The sequence below is a fragment of the Tenebrio molitor genome, chromosome 8 (genome assembly GCF_963966145.1).
Source record: "Tenebrio molitor chromosome 8, icTenMoli1.1, whole genome shotgun sequence".
NCBI classification, from domain to species: Eukaryota; Metazoa; Arthropoda; class Insecta; order Coleoptera; family Tenebrionidae; genus Tenebrio; species Tenebrio molitor.
The window spans coordinates 15327861-15349627 of NC_091053.1; the positions used below are offsets into that span (position 1 = coordinate 15327861).

The 21767-nt window shown below is 33.0% G+C and overlaps 1 protein-coding gene and 1 long non-coding RNA gene across 3 annotated transcripts; one reads left to right on the plus strand and one right to left on the minus strand.

Moving 5' to 3' along the window:
• Positions 1-284: 284 nt before the first annotated feature.
• Positions 285-1982, minus strand: LOC138136736 (uncharacterized). 2 transcript variants are annotated; one of them, XR_011161413.1, is made up of 4 exons: positions 1392-1982; positions 780-1335; positions 519-723; positions 285-424 (listed from the first exon to the last, which is right to left on the minus strand). It is a non-coding gene; the product is annotated as an uncharacterized lncRNA (long non-coding RNA). The 2 variants fall into 2 exon arrangements; XR_011161412.1 differs by having other exon boundaries at positions 519-726.
• A 9030-nt stretch (positions 1983-11012) lies between these two features.
• Positions 11013-11731, plus strand: LOC138137436 (protein atonal-like). The gene has a single exon (XM_069056814.1). It carries the CDS (start codon positions 11184-11186, stop codon positions 11520-11522), a length of 339 nt encoding a protein of 112 aa, XP_068912915.1. The 5' UTR covers positions 11013-11183; the 3' UTR covers positions 11523-11731.
• The last annotated feature ends 10036 nt before the right edge of the window (positions 11732-21767 follow it).

Sequence of the window (21767 nt, forward strand, 5' to 3'; positions counted from 1 at the left end):
ATTTGTTAGAATGACAATAACTACACTACACTACTTACACTAGTGTTTCTATAATAATTATACCAAATCTCATTGGATTGTCAATTAAGTTTGACTCCACACAGCACAAACTTGCATTTAAATGAGATATATCCGTAAAACAACCAACATTATGGATAATAACATAATATATAGTTTTAATTTAACTGTTTTCTTGTTACAGATCTCTTGTTTGGACTCCTAGTCCTGTGAGGGACAAGTGAAGTAGAGTGAATACCTATTACATATAAATAAAATAAAGAAAGTCTCAATGCTGTTCTTATTTGTCCTGTATGGGTATTTAAAAACAAATGACAAAATGATAAAAAAAAAGATAGTTGCTGGTGCCAAAGTGAACTGGAAAATATGCTGATCATTTTAACCTTAACATCTTCTAAATATTCACCTGCAAAGAAAAGATTATTCGTTTTTACCAGAAAGTACTAGATAGTTAAGTACATAACATTGTAATAATTTACAACATTACTAACATAATTTACCTTGTAAAAGTACAATTATTATAAACATCAACAGTAATATCACAGTGCTTCACATTAGATAACAATCCAGGGATTATTTGACTAGTGTCAATTTTCTTATTTCCAATTTGGATTTCAATATATTGAGCTGGTGCCCCTGTTATTGTTCTGTTTTTGTCAATACTGCTAATGGTACTAGCATCATTGGTAGATACATTGGAAGCAACTGCTAAAAATTCAAGTAATTTGAAGCACTATATTGAAGTTTGCGACACAACTCACCAACTGTTTGTGTGGCTGCATCACAGTAATTTTTTGTTGATGTTGAAGGACCATCAACACCAAATATTTTAGCAACATCAATTTTTCTCATCAATGACTGTTCCTCATAACCTTCCACCAGTGCTGAAGAGTTCCAGTCACCATACTTTTTTATAGCAAAAAAGTCACCACTTCCATTTGCTAACAAGTTAGCTGAAGTGTTTCGGAAATTGTGCCCTGTGTAATCCATAGGGTGCTCAAGTTTCAAAAATTTGGCAACTCTACTTGGAATTGCCCCAATTGTGTTAAGACCAAGTGGTGAGTTCACACATCGGCCGTTTTCATATCTCAAGAAAAAATTGTTTAGACTTACAGATAACTTTAACCTCACTTTTCTATATTTTTTCACAACTTCAACCCAATTTGGATTGGTAATAGCATACGATCTACAAATTTTAGTTTTTGTGTCAGGTAATTTCACTAATATAATATCATCTTTAACAATGACATTTTCCAGTTTCAGAGCATACAACTCAATTCGGCGACAAGCGCAACAAATACCTATTACTAAAGCTGCCTGTAATAAAATATGGTTTATTAAAACTTTGTAAATTTACGAAAAAACTTGCATACTTTCATGAGAAGATATTGGTCATCACAAGCAGCGGTTAAAAACTCAGCTATTTCTTCAACTTGAAAAATTTTACTCTTTTTCGGCTTATAATATTTTGTGTTAGTTTTTAGATATGCTAATAATTTCGAGTACTTAGAGATATCTACATTTTCGTAAATTCTTAAACACCAGTTTAACATGGAATACACTGCCCAAAGTGATTTTCTATCATTGTCCACTAATTCTTTAAAATAACTTATCAGGGCACTTTCGGAATACGACGTAATTAACTTGGTCTCACACCAATGTTTAAAAAGATTGAACTGCGTTATGTAGCGTTTTTTCGACTTTTCCGGTAACGAACTCGGGCTTGTTGCCACTAATCGCACTTCTGGTGTCTCATTTAACTCATCTGAACTAGACATTTTGTTCAGTCGACACACCAAACAATCATTTACATGAGAATATGGTATGTGTATTTTACAGCAACACAACTAGGTAGTTTCACTGTTTCAGGCACGAGACGGAACACTTAACTTGGGCTTGGGCAGATTTTTATAAAATAACAACAAAGTCAAACTTTTTGACATACAGAGCTGCCAACACAATAGGTTTAGCTTGATAGCTTGTCTTTCCCCTATTATGATTAATAGCCATTTATTAGTTATTAGTCAATAAAAATTTAAAACAACATTTATCGGAAAAATAATACATGTAAATGTGTTTTTTTTCCACTAAATTAAAGTAAAGTATGAATACTTTAATTTTAAAGTACATAACTGTAAAAACAGAAAATTAAACGTGAGTGCTACGGCACTCTCCCAGAAATTTAGAACATCTGTCAGTAAATCAATAAGGTAATGGTGTGTTTTACATTATTTGAGAAGGCCGAAATAACTATTTTTCCATTTGGAATTAATACATAATTGATTTGTGTATTTTTAGTTGCATAAGCGGCAGTATTGTTGGTTGCCTATCCACGTTTGGTTTCATTATCCAATTAAAGATAATATGGATTTGTTTCAAAATCAAAAATCCACCAACACACTGCATTCTATACTCAATTTCATATAAATGTGCATCTAAGCAAGCCATGAAAATCTGATTTTCTGTTGCTATTAAAGCAAAATCTAGTGACTTTGACTTTCAAAGTTGCCTGCTCTGCGCGAACCCGATTTGACTAATTTTTCAGTTTTTGTCCATTTTAACAATGCTGATTTCAAAAGCAATGTTATGTCTTTTTACTGATTAAATTAAAGTAATTCTTATTTGTTTTTGTCTTTGTATACAGGGTGATTCACGAGGAATAATGAATAGAAAATGCAACCCGCAATTCATCAGGAGAAAAACCCGGACATTTACCGCTTCGATGTCCGGCTTTTTGTTGCAATGTATTGTGGGTTGCATTTTCTATTCATTATTCCTCGTGAATCATCCTGTATTTACCAAGTAAAGATTTATTGGACATGACCTTCATAAATGTGACTTTTGTAATGTAACTAAATTAAAGGTGCTTTTACAAATGCACAGCTCACTTGATGAACATTTATATGAAATCAATTATATCTCGACAACGTCGCCAACTTTTGATTTTAGTGTGTTTGAAAGTGTCAGAAAAACGTGTGGTTATGAAAGAAAACTGTTGAGTCTTTTTGGTCCTAGTTCATCGTGTTTTTTAAATTCTTCGAAGCACTTAATGAACGCTCACTTTAATTTAGCGGTTAAAAGATTCCTTGTTTTTCAAGGCATTTTTATAATTTGATATTTGTGACACACTGAAGGTCAAATTTTGGCGGAAGCTTGGGCCAAGCCAGAAAAATGAAACTTATTCTAGGGATTTTTTTTCTGCCAACATAATTGGATTTTTGATTTTGAAACAGATTATAATAATCATGTTTTACAAAGAAAACAATAACTAAACCGATATATTTTAACAAAAAAAAAAGTCACCGTTTTATCAACCAGTTTATAGTGGCTGATTCTACATTATTATTTTTATTAATTATTGCAATAGTTCTGCAGGATAAAATTGTATAAAATGCACCCAATAGAATTTTTTTTTTGTTTTATTTTGATAAAAGCCATTTCTAAAACATCAAAGAAATTTTGAATTTTTTGGTTTGAGCTAAGTGGTTTATTATTTGATATGAACTGATTAATTCTTAATGACATTTGGTGACAAACAAAGCTCGCTTACAAGAGATTCGAGTGTTTGCCAAATTTCAAAGAGTCGACATCATTCTGATTGACATCAACCACATTTGACAAGCCTCCACTCGTGGTCATTTCAGCCGAGCGGCACACAATAACGACACCTGTTCTTCGCCAACCCCTCCCTCGACTAGATTTTTTAATCGATTCTCGTTCAATTTTCACGCGCTTCGAATAACAACCCCGAATCCGGGGGTGGCAAAAAACCGACCGAATTAAATCCTCCGAAAGCTCAAGTACGTTCCGTGACTTGCAAAAGTCGCCGTCGAAATCCGGCGAATGCCACCCCGCACGAACCCACCGCTTATTTGAAAATTATCCGTACTTAGACTGACAGGCCGAAATTATTGAAAAATGCGTTTATCATTCGGTGGCAAACACTTTTGCGCTAAAATCTCAACATCGCTCAAGGTGTAGGTACCGACTCGGTACTATTTTAAGAAGAAACGACCACTGCAGGCGAGGTGTTGCGTGTTCTCGTCGGAATAGAACGGCCCTCGAGACAACTCACAAAAATCGAAAGCTGCTTAACATTCATTGTTATTCAATTATGCGGGATTTTGTGTAATTGGTGGAGAATTCGGACGGGTTGGCCGACAGACCGCGGCTTTGTCACAGGGGTACAATGGGAAGTCCCCGGGGGCGGAAATTAATTTTACCGCTTTGAGTAACCCGATCGAGGCGATTCTGGGCGCCCTAACTAAATTGCAAAGAATCCTGTGATGAATTTTGTTGGCAAAATATTGTTACATACTATTTATTGTAAAAAAAATGCAAAACTTGTAAAACAAGATGTTTTTATTAATAGACAACAAATTGGTGGTCAAAAATGTACTCACCTTGCTTTGCATCGCCGCATTTTATTTCTTTGTGATCTACTCCTAATAAAAATTTTCCGATAAACCAATCATTTTAATTCCTTGTCGTCTCCTCCTCCTTGTTAAAGCGGTAGATTCGAACCGCCCCCGGCCGAACTCGACACCTCCGCCGCCCAAAAAACTCCCCAACTGCCGCCTCACATACCTCGCCGGCATCTCCATCGCAAATTGCATGTTTACAGATTAATAAAAAAATCCATCGGTGAAAAAAGCACCGCAGGTACCCAACCTTTTTCCTTTTCCCAAATTCAATTGTCGCTGGTAATTTCGAAATTCGTAGGTAGGTCGTGGAAAAAATCTGTGCCGTCTAGTTAGCCACTGTGGAAGGGTAAAAAATTCGTCGTGTTTGCTAGACAATCCTTTAATGCGTAAAAAATGATACGGTACCGTCGACGTAACAAGGTTAAGTAGAAAGAAATGACAGTGATACGGTTCCAGAGGTGTGATATTTGCGTGTCTTGTTTAGCTTGTTTCCGCTGCTGGGTGAACAGTTTTTGTCGACGTCTGATGGTGATGGTGTTTAGATTGGGTTTCTTTCTATTCATCCGAGTAGTTTCGCTTTTGTTGCTCGCGATGATGCAAGTACCAGTGACCAACAAAAACCGGTGCCGTACAGGTTGGTAGGAAAGTGAGACAGAGGTCCTGCGAACATCTATTTTTTTTACAAAATTTGTTTTTTGTTAACTTAAACAAGTTCGCAACAATAAATCGAAATGATTCGTCGTCGTCAGTGCTTTGTAGAACAATCGGGCTACGCCCTCGGGCTACAAACTGCACCTCGGGTAAAGATCATGCACTTCACTTCCTCGCTGCATAATCTACTTCTTCTATTCCCTCCTCCCTCCTCAAAATTAATTTCTGGTATTTTGGGACTATCACAAAACATTTCTTGTTTACTGACGAGGCTTGGTTTCATCTCGTCGATTTCGTTAACTTCCAAAATTATAGAACTTGATCAGCGTACGGTCCCACAATGTTACTGAAGTGTCATTGTATCCAAATAAAATCGCTGTGTGGGTTGCAATATTCGGAAAACCAATTATTTGGTTAACTATTAACGCTCAAAAAACATTCTTTCTTGGACCATTTATAAAACAACTGGTTGATGTGGAAGTAACGAACGGCTGTTTCCAACAAGATTTAGCTACTGCTCACACGACACCAACAGCAATTAATTAGAATACTTTAGGGAGTTCTTCGCAGGCCGATTGATAAGTGTCGGATCGTGGCCAAGCAGATCTCCTGATTTGGCTCCTCTTGCTTTCTTTTGGTACCCCATTTAAAAAACGTACCTAGTGCTTAGAAATTCGATTGACAAATTGCAAGAATTGCAACGAGCAATTTAAGATGACTCGACAAATGCGGGATTTGAACTACTGACCGACAGTTTTACTAATTTAGAATAATAAAATAGAAAAAATTAATGCTGTTTGTAGCAAACTAATCATTTACTTTCATACAGGGTGGAACAAAAGTATCAAATATTGGCTGTAACTTTTTAATTTGACAATTTATGAAAAAATGTTTAATATAAAAGTTGATTGGTGTATTATCCTGCATCATCTGGTCTATCTAGTTTGTTCCTATCTTCTTTTATTTCGCTGCTATGGCAACCAACTTTGGTTTTTTAAATAGCACCCATACATTTTTTGGGTGATTTTCAAACAAGCGTATCTTTCTGTGTTCATAAATACAGTTTTGCCATTATGGGGAAAAAGAATAAAATTAAAAAAAAGGTGTAAAAATTAACTTACTAAGTAATAAAATGCAATATCAAGAATGCCATGGAAATTTGACAATTTTTGTTGAACGCCATGCGTGATAATAAACCAAACAATTTTTATATTAAACATTTTTTAATTTCAAAAATTGTTTAATACAAAAAATGTTTCGTTTGTTATCATGCATGACGTTCAACAAAAATTGTCAAATTTCCATGGCATTCTTGATATTGCATTTTATTACTTAGTAAGTTATATAATTTGTTTTTTTTTTAAACTAAAAAGTTACAACCAATATTTGATTATTTTGTTCCACCCTGTATATAGTCCAGTTTTTACCCTTTTGAGGTGACGTTACGATTTCCTTCCTCGTTTTCTCTTTATTGAAACGACAGAAACAGAAAAAAACAAAAAATAGGCACGTTTATTTATTGACGGTCACATTGAGGTTATTTTATGCTCTGTCAATCTGACAATTTTTAATTTTTTCACTTATTACATTGATTACGAACATAACCTTTCAAAGCAATTGTCAATAAATTTGAAACATTATAGTTTTACCGTGTGAACAACAAGTACTGATTGAGTTGGCAATAAATTCTGGTGATTTTTGGTGACTTTTGTCATGTTCCAACGAGAAAACCATTTTATTAATAAAAGATTACAAAAACCAAGACGTTTAAATTTGAAATGTATACCAGCTGTCAATAATGTCAATAAAACAAACCCAAATAGGTACAATTCGCAGTCTTGAAAATTTTATGCAAAATTTTTTATTGGGAACTGAAACAGTTATTGTTGCTCACCCTGTATTTATGATCAATTCAAATTTGTTTCTGATCCTAGCTCAAACATGCGTGAAGTTACTAGATAATGACGTCATCGCAAAAGGGTAAAAATTGGCCTACATTTGTTAAAATATATAATTCTTTTTTAAATTATTATTCATTTCAATGAATTCAGGTTTTTCAGAACCTCGTTTAAGCAGTTACGCCTATGTCATTGCCATCTAGAACACAAAGCCAAAGCAATTGTTTTTGATCGTGACGTCACAGTAAAGGGTTCGTCGAAAAACGAATGAAATCTCCAGAATTCAATAAAAATAGTAACGGCCGATTTCATAATGTATTTTAAAAGCGGTTTTAAATTTAAAACTACCTTTAACTAAAAATTGTGTTTCATATTCATTAAAGGTGTCTTTAACTCCTTAAAACCCCCTTTAACTTTAAAAGCTCGTTGTCGGCCTTTTATCTCGTTAAAGGTGGATTTAAATGGGGAACATAACCTCAATTACATGACAAGTGACATTTCGCTAGTACGGTCGGTGGACAAATAAAACTGGGACACTTAAAATTTAATCTATGTAAATCAGACCATTGAATTGTCAATATATTTGTCAGTGTCTATATAATATGTCATACCAAAGTTAACCTATTTGTGATAAAGCCATAATTAAACGATGCAAATTTATAAATTTTGACTTATGTGATTGTCATTTTTGTCCCAGTTTTATTTGTCCATCGACTGTACATTGCAACAAATTGCTGCTTTTTTTGTGAATTAGTAGGTACCCAATAATTCAATTGATTATAAATCAACATTTCGGAAACTTATAGGTATTTAGAAAATAAAGATATTCCATGAATTCATTAGTTTTTATTGCTCAATTGTTTTCTTGCTAATTCAATCTGTAAGTCTAATAATAACAGTTTTTTCTTTCATGTTCTTCTCTTTCCTCTTTTCTCTTCAAGTGTAGGATGTTATTTTATACAAGTTTTGTTTTAGATTTATAAAATTATTCCTTCACTTGAAAAGTTGGATTTGGCTTTTTTGGATGTTTTAATTTGGCGCTGCTCCACTAGCAAAATGTAAAATGCAGAATGTAAACAAAAATTTAAATACTCGAAATACATTTCAAAGTCCCAGGAAAACAGTTGCGAGTTACCAAAACTTTCAAACGTTTACTGTAAAATTCCCTAGAATTCCCTAGGAAAATGACTACGTAAACACGGTGGATGATTCGTTTTCGAACTAATGCAAATTTTAACTAATGTTTCGATAGTCCGCGTTTATGAAATGCAGTCTCCTTTATTTTAGCTTTAAAGTCGGATTTACCTTAAAGGCGCATTTTATTAAAGGAGACTTTAGGGTCGGATTATGAAACCGGCCGTAAGATATTTGGTTAGCACTCTTTTTTTTTTAGTAGAACGATGTGTTTAGGCTTTACAAATACTGCCCCGTGGAGTAAAATGCCATTAATGACGCGTAAATGTGTCATTTACAAGTGAGGTTAAGTTTGTGTATCTATTTATTGTTCTTGCGTAATTTTTACGTTGTGAATCACTTAAATAACACCAAATCACAACAAATGCTACCTACATTTTCTTCTTAGTTACAAACTGCTATTTATTACTTATATAGTTTTATAAAAATACTTACCTGGTTTCAATGTTTTCTGCGATGTTCGATGAACAGTAAATACGTTGGTATCAACTGAAATTATATACACCAAGCTTTTGCTTATATCACTATTTTAAATCTTCGATAAGAATGATTAAAACACCGTATTTGAAACTTTCTGAAAATGTAAACAAATTTTGACGTTTGGCCTTCCTCGTGACGTCACACGCCGTCTGGCCTTGTGATGGCCTAGATGGCAATGTCTATGTCTATTGTCTATTGTCAAATACAGAATTATCAATTAAAATTTACATTACTAACATATGAAAAAACGTCATAACCTTTTGTGGTCATTCAGTGTTCTTTATTTTGTTATTGGTTATATTGTTAAGAGAATTTATTCATGAAGGAATCAAATAGGTCCCAAGATACAGCGTGATCAACAATGACTGAGTCTGTTAGCAATGAAACAATTGAAAAATATTGGTGTTTTTCTGTTTCGTAATTGGCACTGACCGGATGTTTTAATTTGACACGACATTAAAAAAAATTAGGTTATGTCGGGTATGTTTATGCTATTACAAAAATGACCCTTTGATGGTAAACGTCAAATTCGTCTGTCAACTCTGTCAAAGCTGACAACCGGAAGTGCGTTTAGATTACAGTGGTACCAAAATCATTCAAATTTTCATTGTTACCAACAGATTCAGTCATTCTTGATCACGTTGTAGAATCTCGTGGAAAACCACATTTAGTACTTTTTATTTCTGAGGTATTGGTACTGACACTGACAAATTGCTGGCGTTTCAGTAAATACGATTTGAAACGTTTTGTACTTTTTGTGAAAGGAATAAAAATGATTTTTTTTGTGATGGTTTAGAACGCGATTTCTCTGTAATATTTTACTGGAAAAAATTTTTTCTTTTGACAGTTTTGCCTGAAATAGAATTTTAGAAAGGACCTAACGAGTTCAACGTTGACAGTACAAGGTGCAGAAATCGAAAAGTTGTTTTCTAGGTTAACAGCAGCACATCGTTGACGTTTCTTTGACATTTTCGCGAAAAATCTGCTTACCAGTGGCGTTGCACTTAGCAACCAACAAACCTGGTAAATTACCCATTCTTACGAATGTAAAATGTTGCTCTCGTTTAGTTACCAATTTTCTCTATTATTAGATAATAATAATAAAAGGTACAATTATCCTTCCAACGTCTAAAATTCATGATGTATGATTTATTATAAAGTAGCGTTTGAGACCACAAATTATCTACGCCCATGTATTGGACGCTTATTTGCATAGAATTTCGCTACGACACGACCGATAATTTGCAACGCCTGCTCTGATTTGTTTTTTTTGATCACTTTGAATGTCGTCTCATTCTAAAATGAAATTTTCAAATTTTGCGATAGAATTTTTTGCAAGTCTTGTAAACTGGTTTTTAACAACTTTTTGAAGAAATTGAATATTCTTTTGATTTTGTCGCCTGAAAATGAATCTTTATAGGAAACCAAACTGATCCAAAATATTTTCACGTTGCTGATGATTACATTTAAAAAGAAAAAAAAAAAAATTTTTTAAACTAGATTTTGACAATTTTTACAGTAAACTAAAATTTCTTTTCTCTTTTACGTGGAAAAAGATTTTTTGAAGAAACCTGACTGGATCAAAATATTTTTACGTTGATGATCTTGTCTTAAAAGAAAATTTTCAAAGAAGCAATTTAATTAAAATTTACTTGTTACGAAATCCACATTGACTGAGTGGAAATAATTTCTACCGCCACAACAGTCGGTCATTTGCGACTTTAATAATAAATCAAATTTTTTTCGAAAATTGTTATAATCGTCATGGGTCGAGAGTTATTATAATCTTCTTTAAGCCATCCTTTAAAAATTGAGACGACTTTTCCTATTTGCAACATCTTAGGAAATATATTGTTGTTAATACAAATGTTTTATTAAACAGTCGGTAGTATTGGAATTATATTTATTACATTTTTAACCAATAGAGCGTTTGTTTTTCAACGACATTGTTGCATTTCCAACAATTATTTAAATCACCAATTTGAAATAAAATTCTCTGGGACTAAATTTCATAGCGAAACAGCGAAATGAATCATTTTTGCTTTCAGTTGGTTTAAAATTCTATTTGGATTGTTGATAAAGTAATCGTTAAATTGATTTATCGAAATTTTGACATTACCTTTTTTATTTAAATTTTTATAAGAGTTTTGTAAGCTTTTTTGTGAAATATCTTAATTATTTAAAATTGACTGAAACACCACAACAAATTCCAAACTCCCTCAAATATTACAAATATTTTACAACAAGTTTCGATTTGTAATTACAATTGTAATTTACATTGTAAAACAACAATGACGAATTCTTGTCAAGTTAGTGTTGTTTGTAATCCTCAATTTCCATCGTTTATTCTCACGTGACGCCACCCGCCGCCCCTGCACCCCGACTCGTGCTGTCCCATCGCTTGAGGAGCCCTCGACCGCCCCCCGCTCCCTATTGGCCGGCCGGCACGCGCCCAGGGGCGGGGGTGCATCCCTTATAAACCCGCTACTAGGCCGCAGCGCCACAAACGCGGTTCGCGATGGACCCCGACTACTCCTACCTGTACATGGTGGCTCCTCAACAGCCCTCCGACTGGTCGTCCGCCTCCAGCTACGACAGCTTCTCCGAAGAGGGCGGCGACCCCGCTTCCAGAAGCAAGAGTCGCGTCACCCCGCTGGTCCTCCGCAAGAGACGTCTCGCCGCCAACGCTCGGGAACGGCGCCGCATGCAGAACCTCAACCAGGCGTTCGACAGGCTGAGGACGTTTCTTCCCCAGCTGGGACAGGATCGACAACTGAGCAAGTACGAGACGCTGCAGATGGCCCAGACCTACATCACGGCGCTGTACGACCTCCTGGACCAGCGGCCCCAGGACTGAGGTACCAGTTTTTTCACTAATCACAAGCCAAAGTGTAGCGCTTAGTTTATTTTAAATCTTGTAAATAATTGTACAAAGTGTTGATTAGTTGTAAGGTGTCCAACCAGCATTGCCATTGCAGTATTTTTAATTGTTAGTACGCTGTGACCAAACGTTTCTTAGTTTAATGTTAGGGTAGTTAAGATGTGCCAATGTAACATGCAGTTGAAATCTCCAATAAATTGGTTTATTGAAAACTTCTTCTCATTTATTTCGTCCTTCTCACGCTGCACGGGAAATTAGTCTGTTCGAATTAATTCAAGATTTGGTGTCTTTCCGGATGCGAGTCCTTTGCACAAAGGACCCGATTCCGGTTTCAGGATTGAGTGTTGGATATTTGTGTTGGAAGTACTCGAGGATTGTGTTGTGGAGAAATGGCCAGGTAGGTCCCTCTTTTTGGTAATTATTTGTTTCGGAGTGCTTTGGGTTAGCGTGAAATTAGGGATTTTGTGGTGATTTCGATGCGAGGTAAAAACACGAAAGCTCAACATCGGTGAGCCTCTGAACGAAATTCATTTTCACACTTGCCTTGTTACCTTTTAATTAAAAAATTCAAATTAATTTCTAACTGAGTTTTAGACACAATTTTAATTTAAAAATTGTTTTACTAGAGATTATATTTTATTCACATTGGTTTTACGATCGACAGGTTGTTCAGTTCAAGAATTATTACAAAGAGCTTATTAAATTATCTAACATAATATCTACGTAATCGATATACAAAAATTAATATTGCACTAATTATTTTTGTTAATTCTTTATTAATTTTATAAATTGAGTTAAATTAATTGATTTAAGAACGAATTTTATATTAGGTAAGTGGTTTTTACTACTTCTACATTTCATCAACCTAAAATATTCTATTTCACGCAAAAGTGGTAAAAGAAAATTGTATTAAAAATTCAACGCATGATTTCTTTATTATTTTAAAATTTGAGCGCTAGCTTCGCAGAAATGTCAATTTTGTTAGTTTTCTTTTAAAAACTCTAATTACTGTCATCTCGCGACGATTGTACAAATTTTAGAAAAATTACTTGAATTATTTTTAAAAACGCAAAGAGCGACTGTTCTGAAGGAAGAAATTATTTCCAATCAGTCAATGCGAATTTTGTAATAATTTACTCATCTATTAAGTCAATTTTAATTAAATTTCTCAGGTTGATTCTAAAAATGTTATTTTACGTAAAAGAGGCAAACAAAATTTTAGTTTAGGTACTGTAAAAATTGTCAAAATGTAGTTTAAAAAAATTGTTCAAGTTTTGTTATTAAATTTGAGGATTACAAACAACACTAATTTAGCAAGAATTCGTCATTGTTGTTTTACGACTGAGAAAAAGTTGTGCTGATTGTAAATTACAATTGTAATTACAAATCGAAACTAGTTCTTGTAAAATATTTGTAATAACTGAGGGAGCTTGGAATTCGTTGTGGTGTTTCAATCAATTTTAAATAATTAAGATATTTCACAACAAAAAGCTTACAAAACTGTTACAACAATTTAAATAAAATTGGTAATGTGAAAATTTCGTGAAATCAATTTAACGATTACTTTATCAACAATCCAAATAGAATTTTAAACCAACTGAATGTAAAAACGATATATTTCGCTGCTTCGCTATGAACTTTAGACCCAGAGAATTTTTCTTCAAAGTGGTGATTTAAATAAATGTTGGAGATACAACAATGTGGTTAAAAAACAAACGCTCCAATCGTTAAAAATGTTATAGATATAATTACAATACTGCCAACTGCTTAATAAAACATTTGTATTAACGACAACATGTTTCCTAAGATGTAGAAAATAGGAAAAGTCGTTTCAATTTTTAAAGAAGATTATTATAATAACTCTCGACCCATGACGATTGTAACAATTTTCGGAAAAAAATTGATTTATTATTAAAGTCGCAAATGAACGACTGTTGTGGCGATAGAAATTATTTCCAGTCAGTCCATGTGGATTTCGTAACTGTTGTAATATTAAATTTATATTTGATATTAATTAGTGAGCAGTTGTTATAAAAACAAATGAATGTTATAAATAGTTTTGAATAAAAAATAATATAAACAAAAAGTCTGTCAATAGTTTATTGAATTAAAAGGATTCTTCTAATAATACTACAAAGGGTTATGGGCCCAGAAGAATATTAAAAGAAAGAAGATTTAATAGAAGATGAGTGGAAATGTAATAAGAATTGAACCACTGGGAAAAGAAAATTATGATACATGGAAACTTCAGATGGAGGCAGTTCTCGTAAAGAACGAAATGTGGGGATATGTAAATGGATCTATTGAAAAACCAAATAATGAAGAAAATACGATTTGGGAAGAAAACGACAAAAAGGCAAGAGCAGATTTAATCTTAGCGATAAATCCCAATGAACTAAGGCAAATAAAAAATTGTGTAACTTCAAATGGAATATGGAAAAAATTAAAGGAGCTTTATGAATCAAAAGGTCCTGCAAGAAAAGCTACGTTGTTAAAACAACTAATAATGTCCAAAATGAATGAAGGAGAAACGATGAAAAATCACTTAAATAATTTCTTTAATATCATCGATAAATTAGAAGAAATGGAACTAAAAATTGTAGATGATCTCGTAACAATATTGTTACTGTATAGCATTCCAGATTCATATGAAAATTTCCGGATCGCAATAGAATCTCGAGATGAGTTACCGAAGCCAGAAACACTGAAAATAAAGCTTACGGAAGAATATGAAGCAAGAAAAAGTAGAGAAAATCAAAATTCTCCGGGTGCTCTATTAATTAAAAAATGTTATAAGAAAGAAGATGGACCAAAATCATCAAAGGAAAATTTAAGAAAAAATAATTTCAAAGAAGCATTCAGATTTAAATGTCATTATTGCAAGAAAATAGGACACAAAGCTGAAAATTGTTGGTCAAAAGCCAAAGCAAGAAATGAAATTTCGAAAAAGGCAGAAGTTACCGAAACAGTTCTTCAAATCAATGGAACCAAATCAGAAAGCCAATGGTGGTGTGTGGACTCAGGAGCGTCTTCGCACATGTGTTCATCAAAACATCAATTTCAAAATATCGCTCAAAATGATCAAGTCCTAAATTTGGCAAATCACAGTTTCACAAAAATAAGAGGAACGGGAAATGTGAAAATAAAAGTGTCAAATGAAAATAATTTACGATCTGTCAATTTGAATAATGTCATGTATGTTCCTGATTTACGTTCAAATTTATTATCTGTCGGAAAAATCACAGATAAAGGTTCAACGGTGATATTTGAAAACAATAAAGTCTACATCCTTGATAAAGATGGAAAAGAAATCATGATTGGTCAAAAAAGAAATCATCTTTACTATGTTCGCGAAATTCTAGATAAAAAGGGAGAGACAGCAGCTGCAAGTATGAACATTTCAAGAACAAAAATACAAGAGTGGCATGAAAAATTTGGACATATTAATGAACAACAATTAAAAGAACTTGCAAGAAGTAACGAAGTGTATGGTTTGAATATTGGATGCAATGAACATTTAATAAATTGTTCAATTTGTTTGAAAGCAAAACAAACTAGAAAATCTTTTTCAAGAAATGAATCACATAAAAAGGAAACATTATTGGAATTAATTCACACCGATATATGTGGACCAATGAGAGTAAACTCGATTGGTGGATCAAGATATTTTATTACGTTTATTGATGATAAGTCAGGTTGGTGCGAAATTTACTTTATCAAGAAGAAAAGTGAAGCTGCCAGTGCATTTTTTAAATACAAGGCAATGGTTGAAAATCAGCTAGGAAAAAGAATAAAATGTCTTCGATCGGATAATGGAACTGAATATTTATGTAACGAATTTGAAAGTTATTTGGAGAAACATGGAATAAAACATGAAATGACGGTGGCATATACACCAGAACAAAATGGCGTCGCAGAACGAAGAAATCGCACTTTAGTAGAAATGGCAAGATGTATGATGATACAATCGCAATTGTCGCCCTCATTTTGGGCAGAAGCAATTTCTACAGCAAATTATTTAAGAAATAGATGTCCATCTAGAAGTATAAATGGACAAACACCGCATAAATTATGGACGGGAAAGGATTTTAGCGTGAAACACTTTCAAATTTTTGGAACGAAAGGTTACAGGTTAGATAAAACTCCCAATAAAGGAAAATTTGATCCAAGAAGTAAGAAATGTATTTTCGTGGGTTATTCAACAGAAAGAAGAGCGTATCGAGTGTGGTGCCCCGATTCTAAAAGAATTTATGCAACAAGAGATGTAAAATTTGTAAATAATTTTGAAGTAAAAGAACAACCGATGCAGGAAGAATTTACTTCTGAAGATATTATGAAGAAAGAAAAAGAAGTTGAAATATATTTGAACAATTATAGAAAACTTGAAAATGAAAATGAATCAATAGAAAATCAACCAGAAAATGAAGAAACAGAACGTGAAGCTAGTAATAATGAGAATCAATTAGAAGATCAAACAGAAATAGACAACTTGCAAGAAAATTACAACGAAAGAAGAGAAGTAGAAACAAGAGAAAAGCGAAAACCTGGAAGACCAAGATTTCTTTATACAGGAAAGAAAGGAAGACCTAAGAAATTATACGTACAAGCATGTGAAGAAGAAATAACAGAGAAAGAAGGTTCAAGAACAAATGAAATTACTGAAGAAGATCCAAAAACAATTAAAGAAGCATTTTTACGACAAGAATCCGAAGAATGGAGAGAAGCAATGAAAAATGAATTTCATTCTCTAAAGAAAAATAAAACATGGGAAATAGTTGATCGCCCAAGTGATCGAAAAGTAATAGGCTGTAAATGGGTTCTGAAAACAAAATTTAATTCGGATGGTACGATCGCTCGTCGAAAAGCGAGATTAGTTGCAAAAGGTTATGCCCAATTGCCAGGAATAGATTTCCAAGAAACTTTTGCACCTGTTTCAAGATTATGTTCTGTAAGACTAATAATGGCCATCGCAGCACAATACAATTTAATAGTTCATCAGTTGGATTTTGTAACAGCATACCTGAATGGGGATATCGATGAGGAAATTTACATGGAATTACCTGAAGGAATAAATGAAATTGGAGAAGAAGTCGTGTTCAAAAACAAAGTTTGTTTATTAAAAAAAGCATTATATGGATTGAAGCAGTCAGGTCGTCAATGGTACAAAAAATTAGATGAGAACCTACAGAAGTTGAATTTAAGACCCCTCAGCACAGACAAATGCATCTATATGAGAAAAACAAGAAGAGGAAACGAAGAAAACATGGTTTTAATAGCAGTGTATGTAGATGATATAATAATAGCGTCTAACAGCATGGAAGAAATTAAGAATCTGAAAGAAAATCTTGCGAAAATTTTCCAGATGAAAGATATGGGACAGATTAAATATTGTTTGGGAATTGAATTTAACGTAAAGAAAAACAAAGTTACTATGAGTCAGAAGAAGTATGTTGATGATTTATTAAAGCGTTTTGGAATGGAAAATTCAAAAGAAGTTTCAACTCCCATGGACCCAAATGTTAAACTGTCAAAAGAAATGTGTCCAAAAACGGAAAAAGAAAAAGAAGAGATGACAAGGTGTCTATATCAGAATTTAATTGGTTCCCTCATGTATTTATCAGTTTCAACAAGGCCAGATATTTCATATGCCGTAAGCTGTTTAAGTCAATATAATACGTGTTTTGGAAAGGAACACTGGATTGCTGCGAAAAGAGTACTACGATATTTAAAAGGAACTAGGGACTACGGATTAGTTTACGAAAAAAATGTTGAAGATATAATTGGTTTTGCAGATGCTGACTGGGGAGCGAATCCTGATGACAGAAAATCTTACACGGGATATATTTTTATTTTTGCAAATTGTTCTGTCAGCTGGGAAGCAAGAAAGCAACAAACAGTAGCACTCTCAAGTACAGAAGCAGAATATATGGCTTTATCCGATGCAACAAAAGAAGCCATCTATTTACGACGATTTTTAAAGGAGGTGTTGGACATAGATAAAAAAATTCACATAATGAACGATAATCAAGGTGCAAGGAGCCTCGCACAAAACCCAATTCAACATTCCAGAACCAAGCACATAGATATCAGGCATCATTTTATACGAGAAATATTGCAAAGAAAAGAAATAGAAATTAAATACATACAAACGGGTGAAATGGTCGCCGATTTTTTAACGAAGCCCCTATCAAAATTCAAACATAACTATTGCTTAGAAAATTCCGGCATTAAGAATATAGAATAAAGAAAAAATAAATTTAAGGGGGGCTGTTGTAATATTAAATTTATATTTGATATTAATTAGTGAGCAGTTGTTATAAAAACAAATGAATGTTATAAATAGTTTTGAATAAAAAATAATATAAACAAAAAGTCTGTCAATAGTTTATTGAATTAAAAGGATTCTTCTAATAATACTACAGTAACAAGTAAATTTTTAATTAAATTGCTTCTTTGAACATTTTCTTTTAAGACATGATCATCAACGTAAAAATGTTTTGGTTCAGTCAGGTTTCTTCCAAAAATCTTACATCACGTAAAAGGGACAAAAGAAATTTTAGTTTACTATAAAAATTGTCCAAATTTAGTTTAAAAAAATTGTTAAGGGTTTCTTTATATTGTAGTCTATTTTTTTTATTATAGTCTGATGAGCTTAGTCCGAATCAAGAAGTCGACATGACCTGGGTCTGCTTTCGACATTTAACAGCAGTGCATGGTTCTACCAATATGTATTTGAAAATCTATTTAGGCAACATGAGACACATATTGTGTTCTTTCGTGCTTTCTTGGTTTTTTTGCAAATTCATTCATCCGTTTTAATTTTGTCTTTCAAAAAACCGCTCCCTTCAGAACTCTTTTGATAACTATTTACATATCAACTAATAGGTTAGATATATTAAAAATTGTTGAAAATAGCACAAAACAACCACGTTTAGACTGTCTTTCTTTCTTCCTAGATTTTGTTTCGGCAACGCCATGAACACAGAACAACTCTCTATGAGTTAATTTACCCCCTTACCTGTTAACTTCCAGTCTTGCAAGTTTCCGCGCAATTCCAATATTATTTTTGCAATTTACAAATTCTGTAAAAGGATCTGTCCACATGCTTTTCGTTGGCATCATACGGAGGACATTTCAAGCAAAATTAAACAAATTCATCACAAATAATGTGGTTAAAACATAAAAGGTAACCTAAAAATTTGACGTCGCTAGTGGAATAAACGTACAATTCGCGTCTTGCTCTAATCGCACATGCTAAAGCGAGATGCATAGTGGGACACGCTTAATACAATACGTACAAGAATTCAATAGTTTGTTTACATTATGTTGAAAAGAGATAGCAATATGACAGTTGTTCTGCTTTTTAATTGCTACATAGGATTATAATTAAAAAATGGACTATAAATGTAATCATCAGGAACGTGAAAATATTTTGGATCAGCTTGGTTTCCGATGAAGATTCTATTTCAGGCGACAATGTCAAGAGAATATTCAATTTCTCCAAAAAAATTGCAAAAATCGCGTTTATAAGGCTTGCAAAATATTCTGTTCGCAAGATTTGATTTTAGAATGAGACGACATACAAAGTGATCAAAAAGAAAACAAATCAGAGCAGGCGTTGCAAATTATCGGTCGTGTCGTAGCGGAATTCTATGCAAATAAGTGTTGAGTGCATGAGCGTAGACAATTTGTGATCTCAAAGGTTACTTTATAATTAATCACACTTCATGAATTTTAGAAGTGGGAATTATAATTGTGAATTTTATTATTATTATTATCTGATAATGGGGAAAATGTATAAAATACACAAGAGCAGGTCAGGTTTCTTCCAAAAATTTTATTTCATGTAAAAGAGGCAAAAGAAATTTTAGATCACTGTAAAAATTGTCAAAATCTTGTTTTAAAAAATAGTTTACGTTTTCTGTTTAAATGTAATCATCAAGAACCTGAAGAGAATATTCAATTTATCAAAAAAATTATAAAAATCGGTGTTTATAAGGCTTGCAAAAAATTCTATCGCATGATTTAAAAATTTCATTTGAGAATGAGGCGAGATACTGTCAACGTTGAACCCGTTAAATTCCTTCTAAAAATTCTATTTCACGCAAATGTGGTAAAAGAAAATTTTCTTTATAGAAAAAATAATAGAGAAATCGTGTTCTAAACCTCACAAAAAATTCAATCTCACGATTTGAAATATTCTTTTCAAAATTTGATCACTAGCAACGAAGAAATATAAATTTTGGGCCTGTTACATTTCTTCGAAAAACTCTATCAACTGTATCAATTCGTGACGATTATACAAATTTTCGAAACATTATTTGAATTGTTTTTAAAACAGCAAATTACCGATCATGCCAGATTTTTTTTCTCTCACGTATGAATTTTCTAATAATAATTTTTTACCACCAGTGCAGTAAATTATTTAATTGATTTTGATTCAAAAACGTATGCATTTGTTTTAACTAAAATTTTTTATAATCTCATATACCGGGTGGGGCATCGTATACGCGCACGCGAGAAATCGCGACTTCTAATTAAATAAAATTTTCGAAATTTTATATACCTAACTAATTATTGATAAGGTATATTTGAGAATTTAAAAAAAAAAATTTGTTAATAAATAAGGCCGTAACAGTTTTATTAGTTTTCTGAAATTAACTGTTAATTTACCTATAAAGTTTTTACACTAAATGAATCTGTATCTGCTAGCGCATCAAACCCTGGTGGCACAATTACAAATTTTGACTTGGTTAACTAAATAATTCGCTTTTTTATTTAAACGCAAACCAGACACGTGATTTATGGCCCAAATGCTATAATTTGCCAACAAAAGGGCCATTCACCAGTAGCAGGCCGTTTTGACCGTCTTACTTACAGCTTTGCCATAAAAATGAGAGTTTCCATTGTCACCTAAATTTACGACAGCACAAGTAGTAGATCATAAATAAAAATAATTTTGAAAGTTGAAATGTAAAACTGCGTTTAATTCAAAATCTAATTGGTGTTTTTTTCCGCTGATTTCGTAAATAATTATAGGAAGTGAATCTGGGTAGGTCAGTATAAAAATCAGAATTTGACTTTTTGGTTGAAATTTACATTTTATTTTTTTTTTGGCTTTGTTTGTAAGTTAAACATGATCAAAAAATTATGAAATGTACTCGTACCTTACCAATATTCAGGTAAGTGTGAAAAATTTCGACAATGTTATTTAATTAGAAGTCGCGATTTCTCGCGTGCGCGTATACGATGCCCCACCCGGTACAGGTGTCCCCAAAAAAGAAGACGAGTCTATAGCTCCCTTATTTATCGGAGGATTTTAATTATCTATACACCAAATTAAATGGTTGTTAATAGGCTACAAGATGACCTAGGTTAGGTCTTATTAAAGTGTCACTAAGTGTGACCGCTTTCGATGCAATGAAATTATCAATTTGACAATAAGAGATATCGAAGATTTGGGCTCTACTATCGTAGTAAAAGTTCAGGATACTAAAAATTACAAATCGCGATCATTCATCATTTTGGGAAAGTTTTACTTGGAAATTTGCAGTAGTACAGTACAGTACAGTAGTACATCGGATAGAATGAATAGCATTGTAGACTTTACTAATATTATCGAAACTTCAAGTTACCAATAACAAGAGAAGTAGAAATTACTAGTGCCTTAAAATTTGAAGATTGTAACTGCAGGAAAACAAAAATAAATAAGTGAGTTCATGTTCGATTTTTTTTTTTTGTGATCCGCTAGAAGATAAAATAGTATACAGGCTGGACCATCGTATAGCATATTCTCAATAAACCATATTTCTAATGATCCTAGAAATTTGAGTTTTACGGTCAAGAATCTAGAATCTAGATTGAAGGTACTACACCATGAATTTTTTATTTTTTCAAGCAGACGCTCCAAATAGCGCCAGGACGCTAAAAAATGAAAAAAATTAAATGACTCCCTGGATTGAAAATACCACAGAGAACTCATTTCTGATATTAAAAATTATGAAGGAGTAATTGATTTCAAATTAATTAACATAATAATTTTTGGTACCAAAATGCGAGTAATTTATGACGACGACCTCGATGGGTCATAATTCCCGATTGACAATGGCCGCTTACCGCAAACAACCAGCTGTAAATCATAACTGGCGGTACGGTCCTGTATTTGTATGGTATTGGAAACCCTTGTAAATCAAACTTTACCACCGTTTAATGATTTCCGTC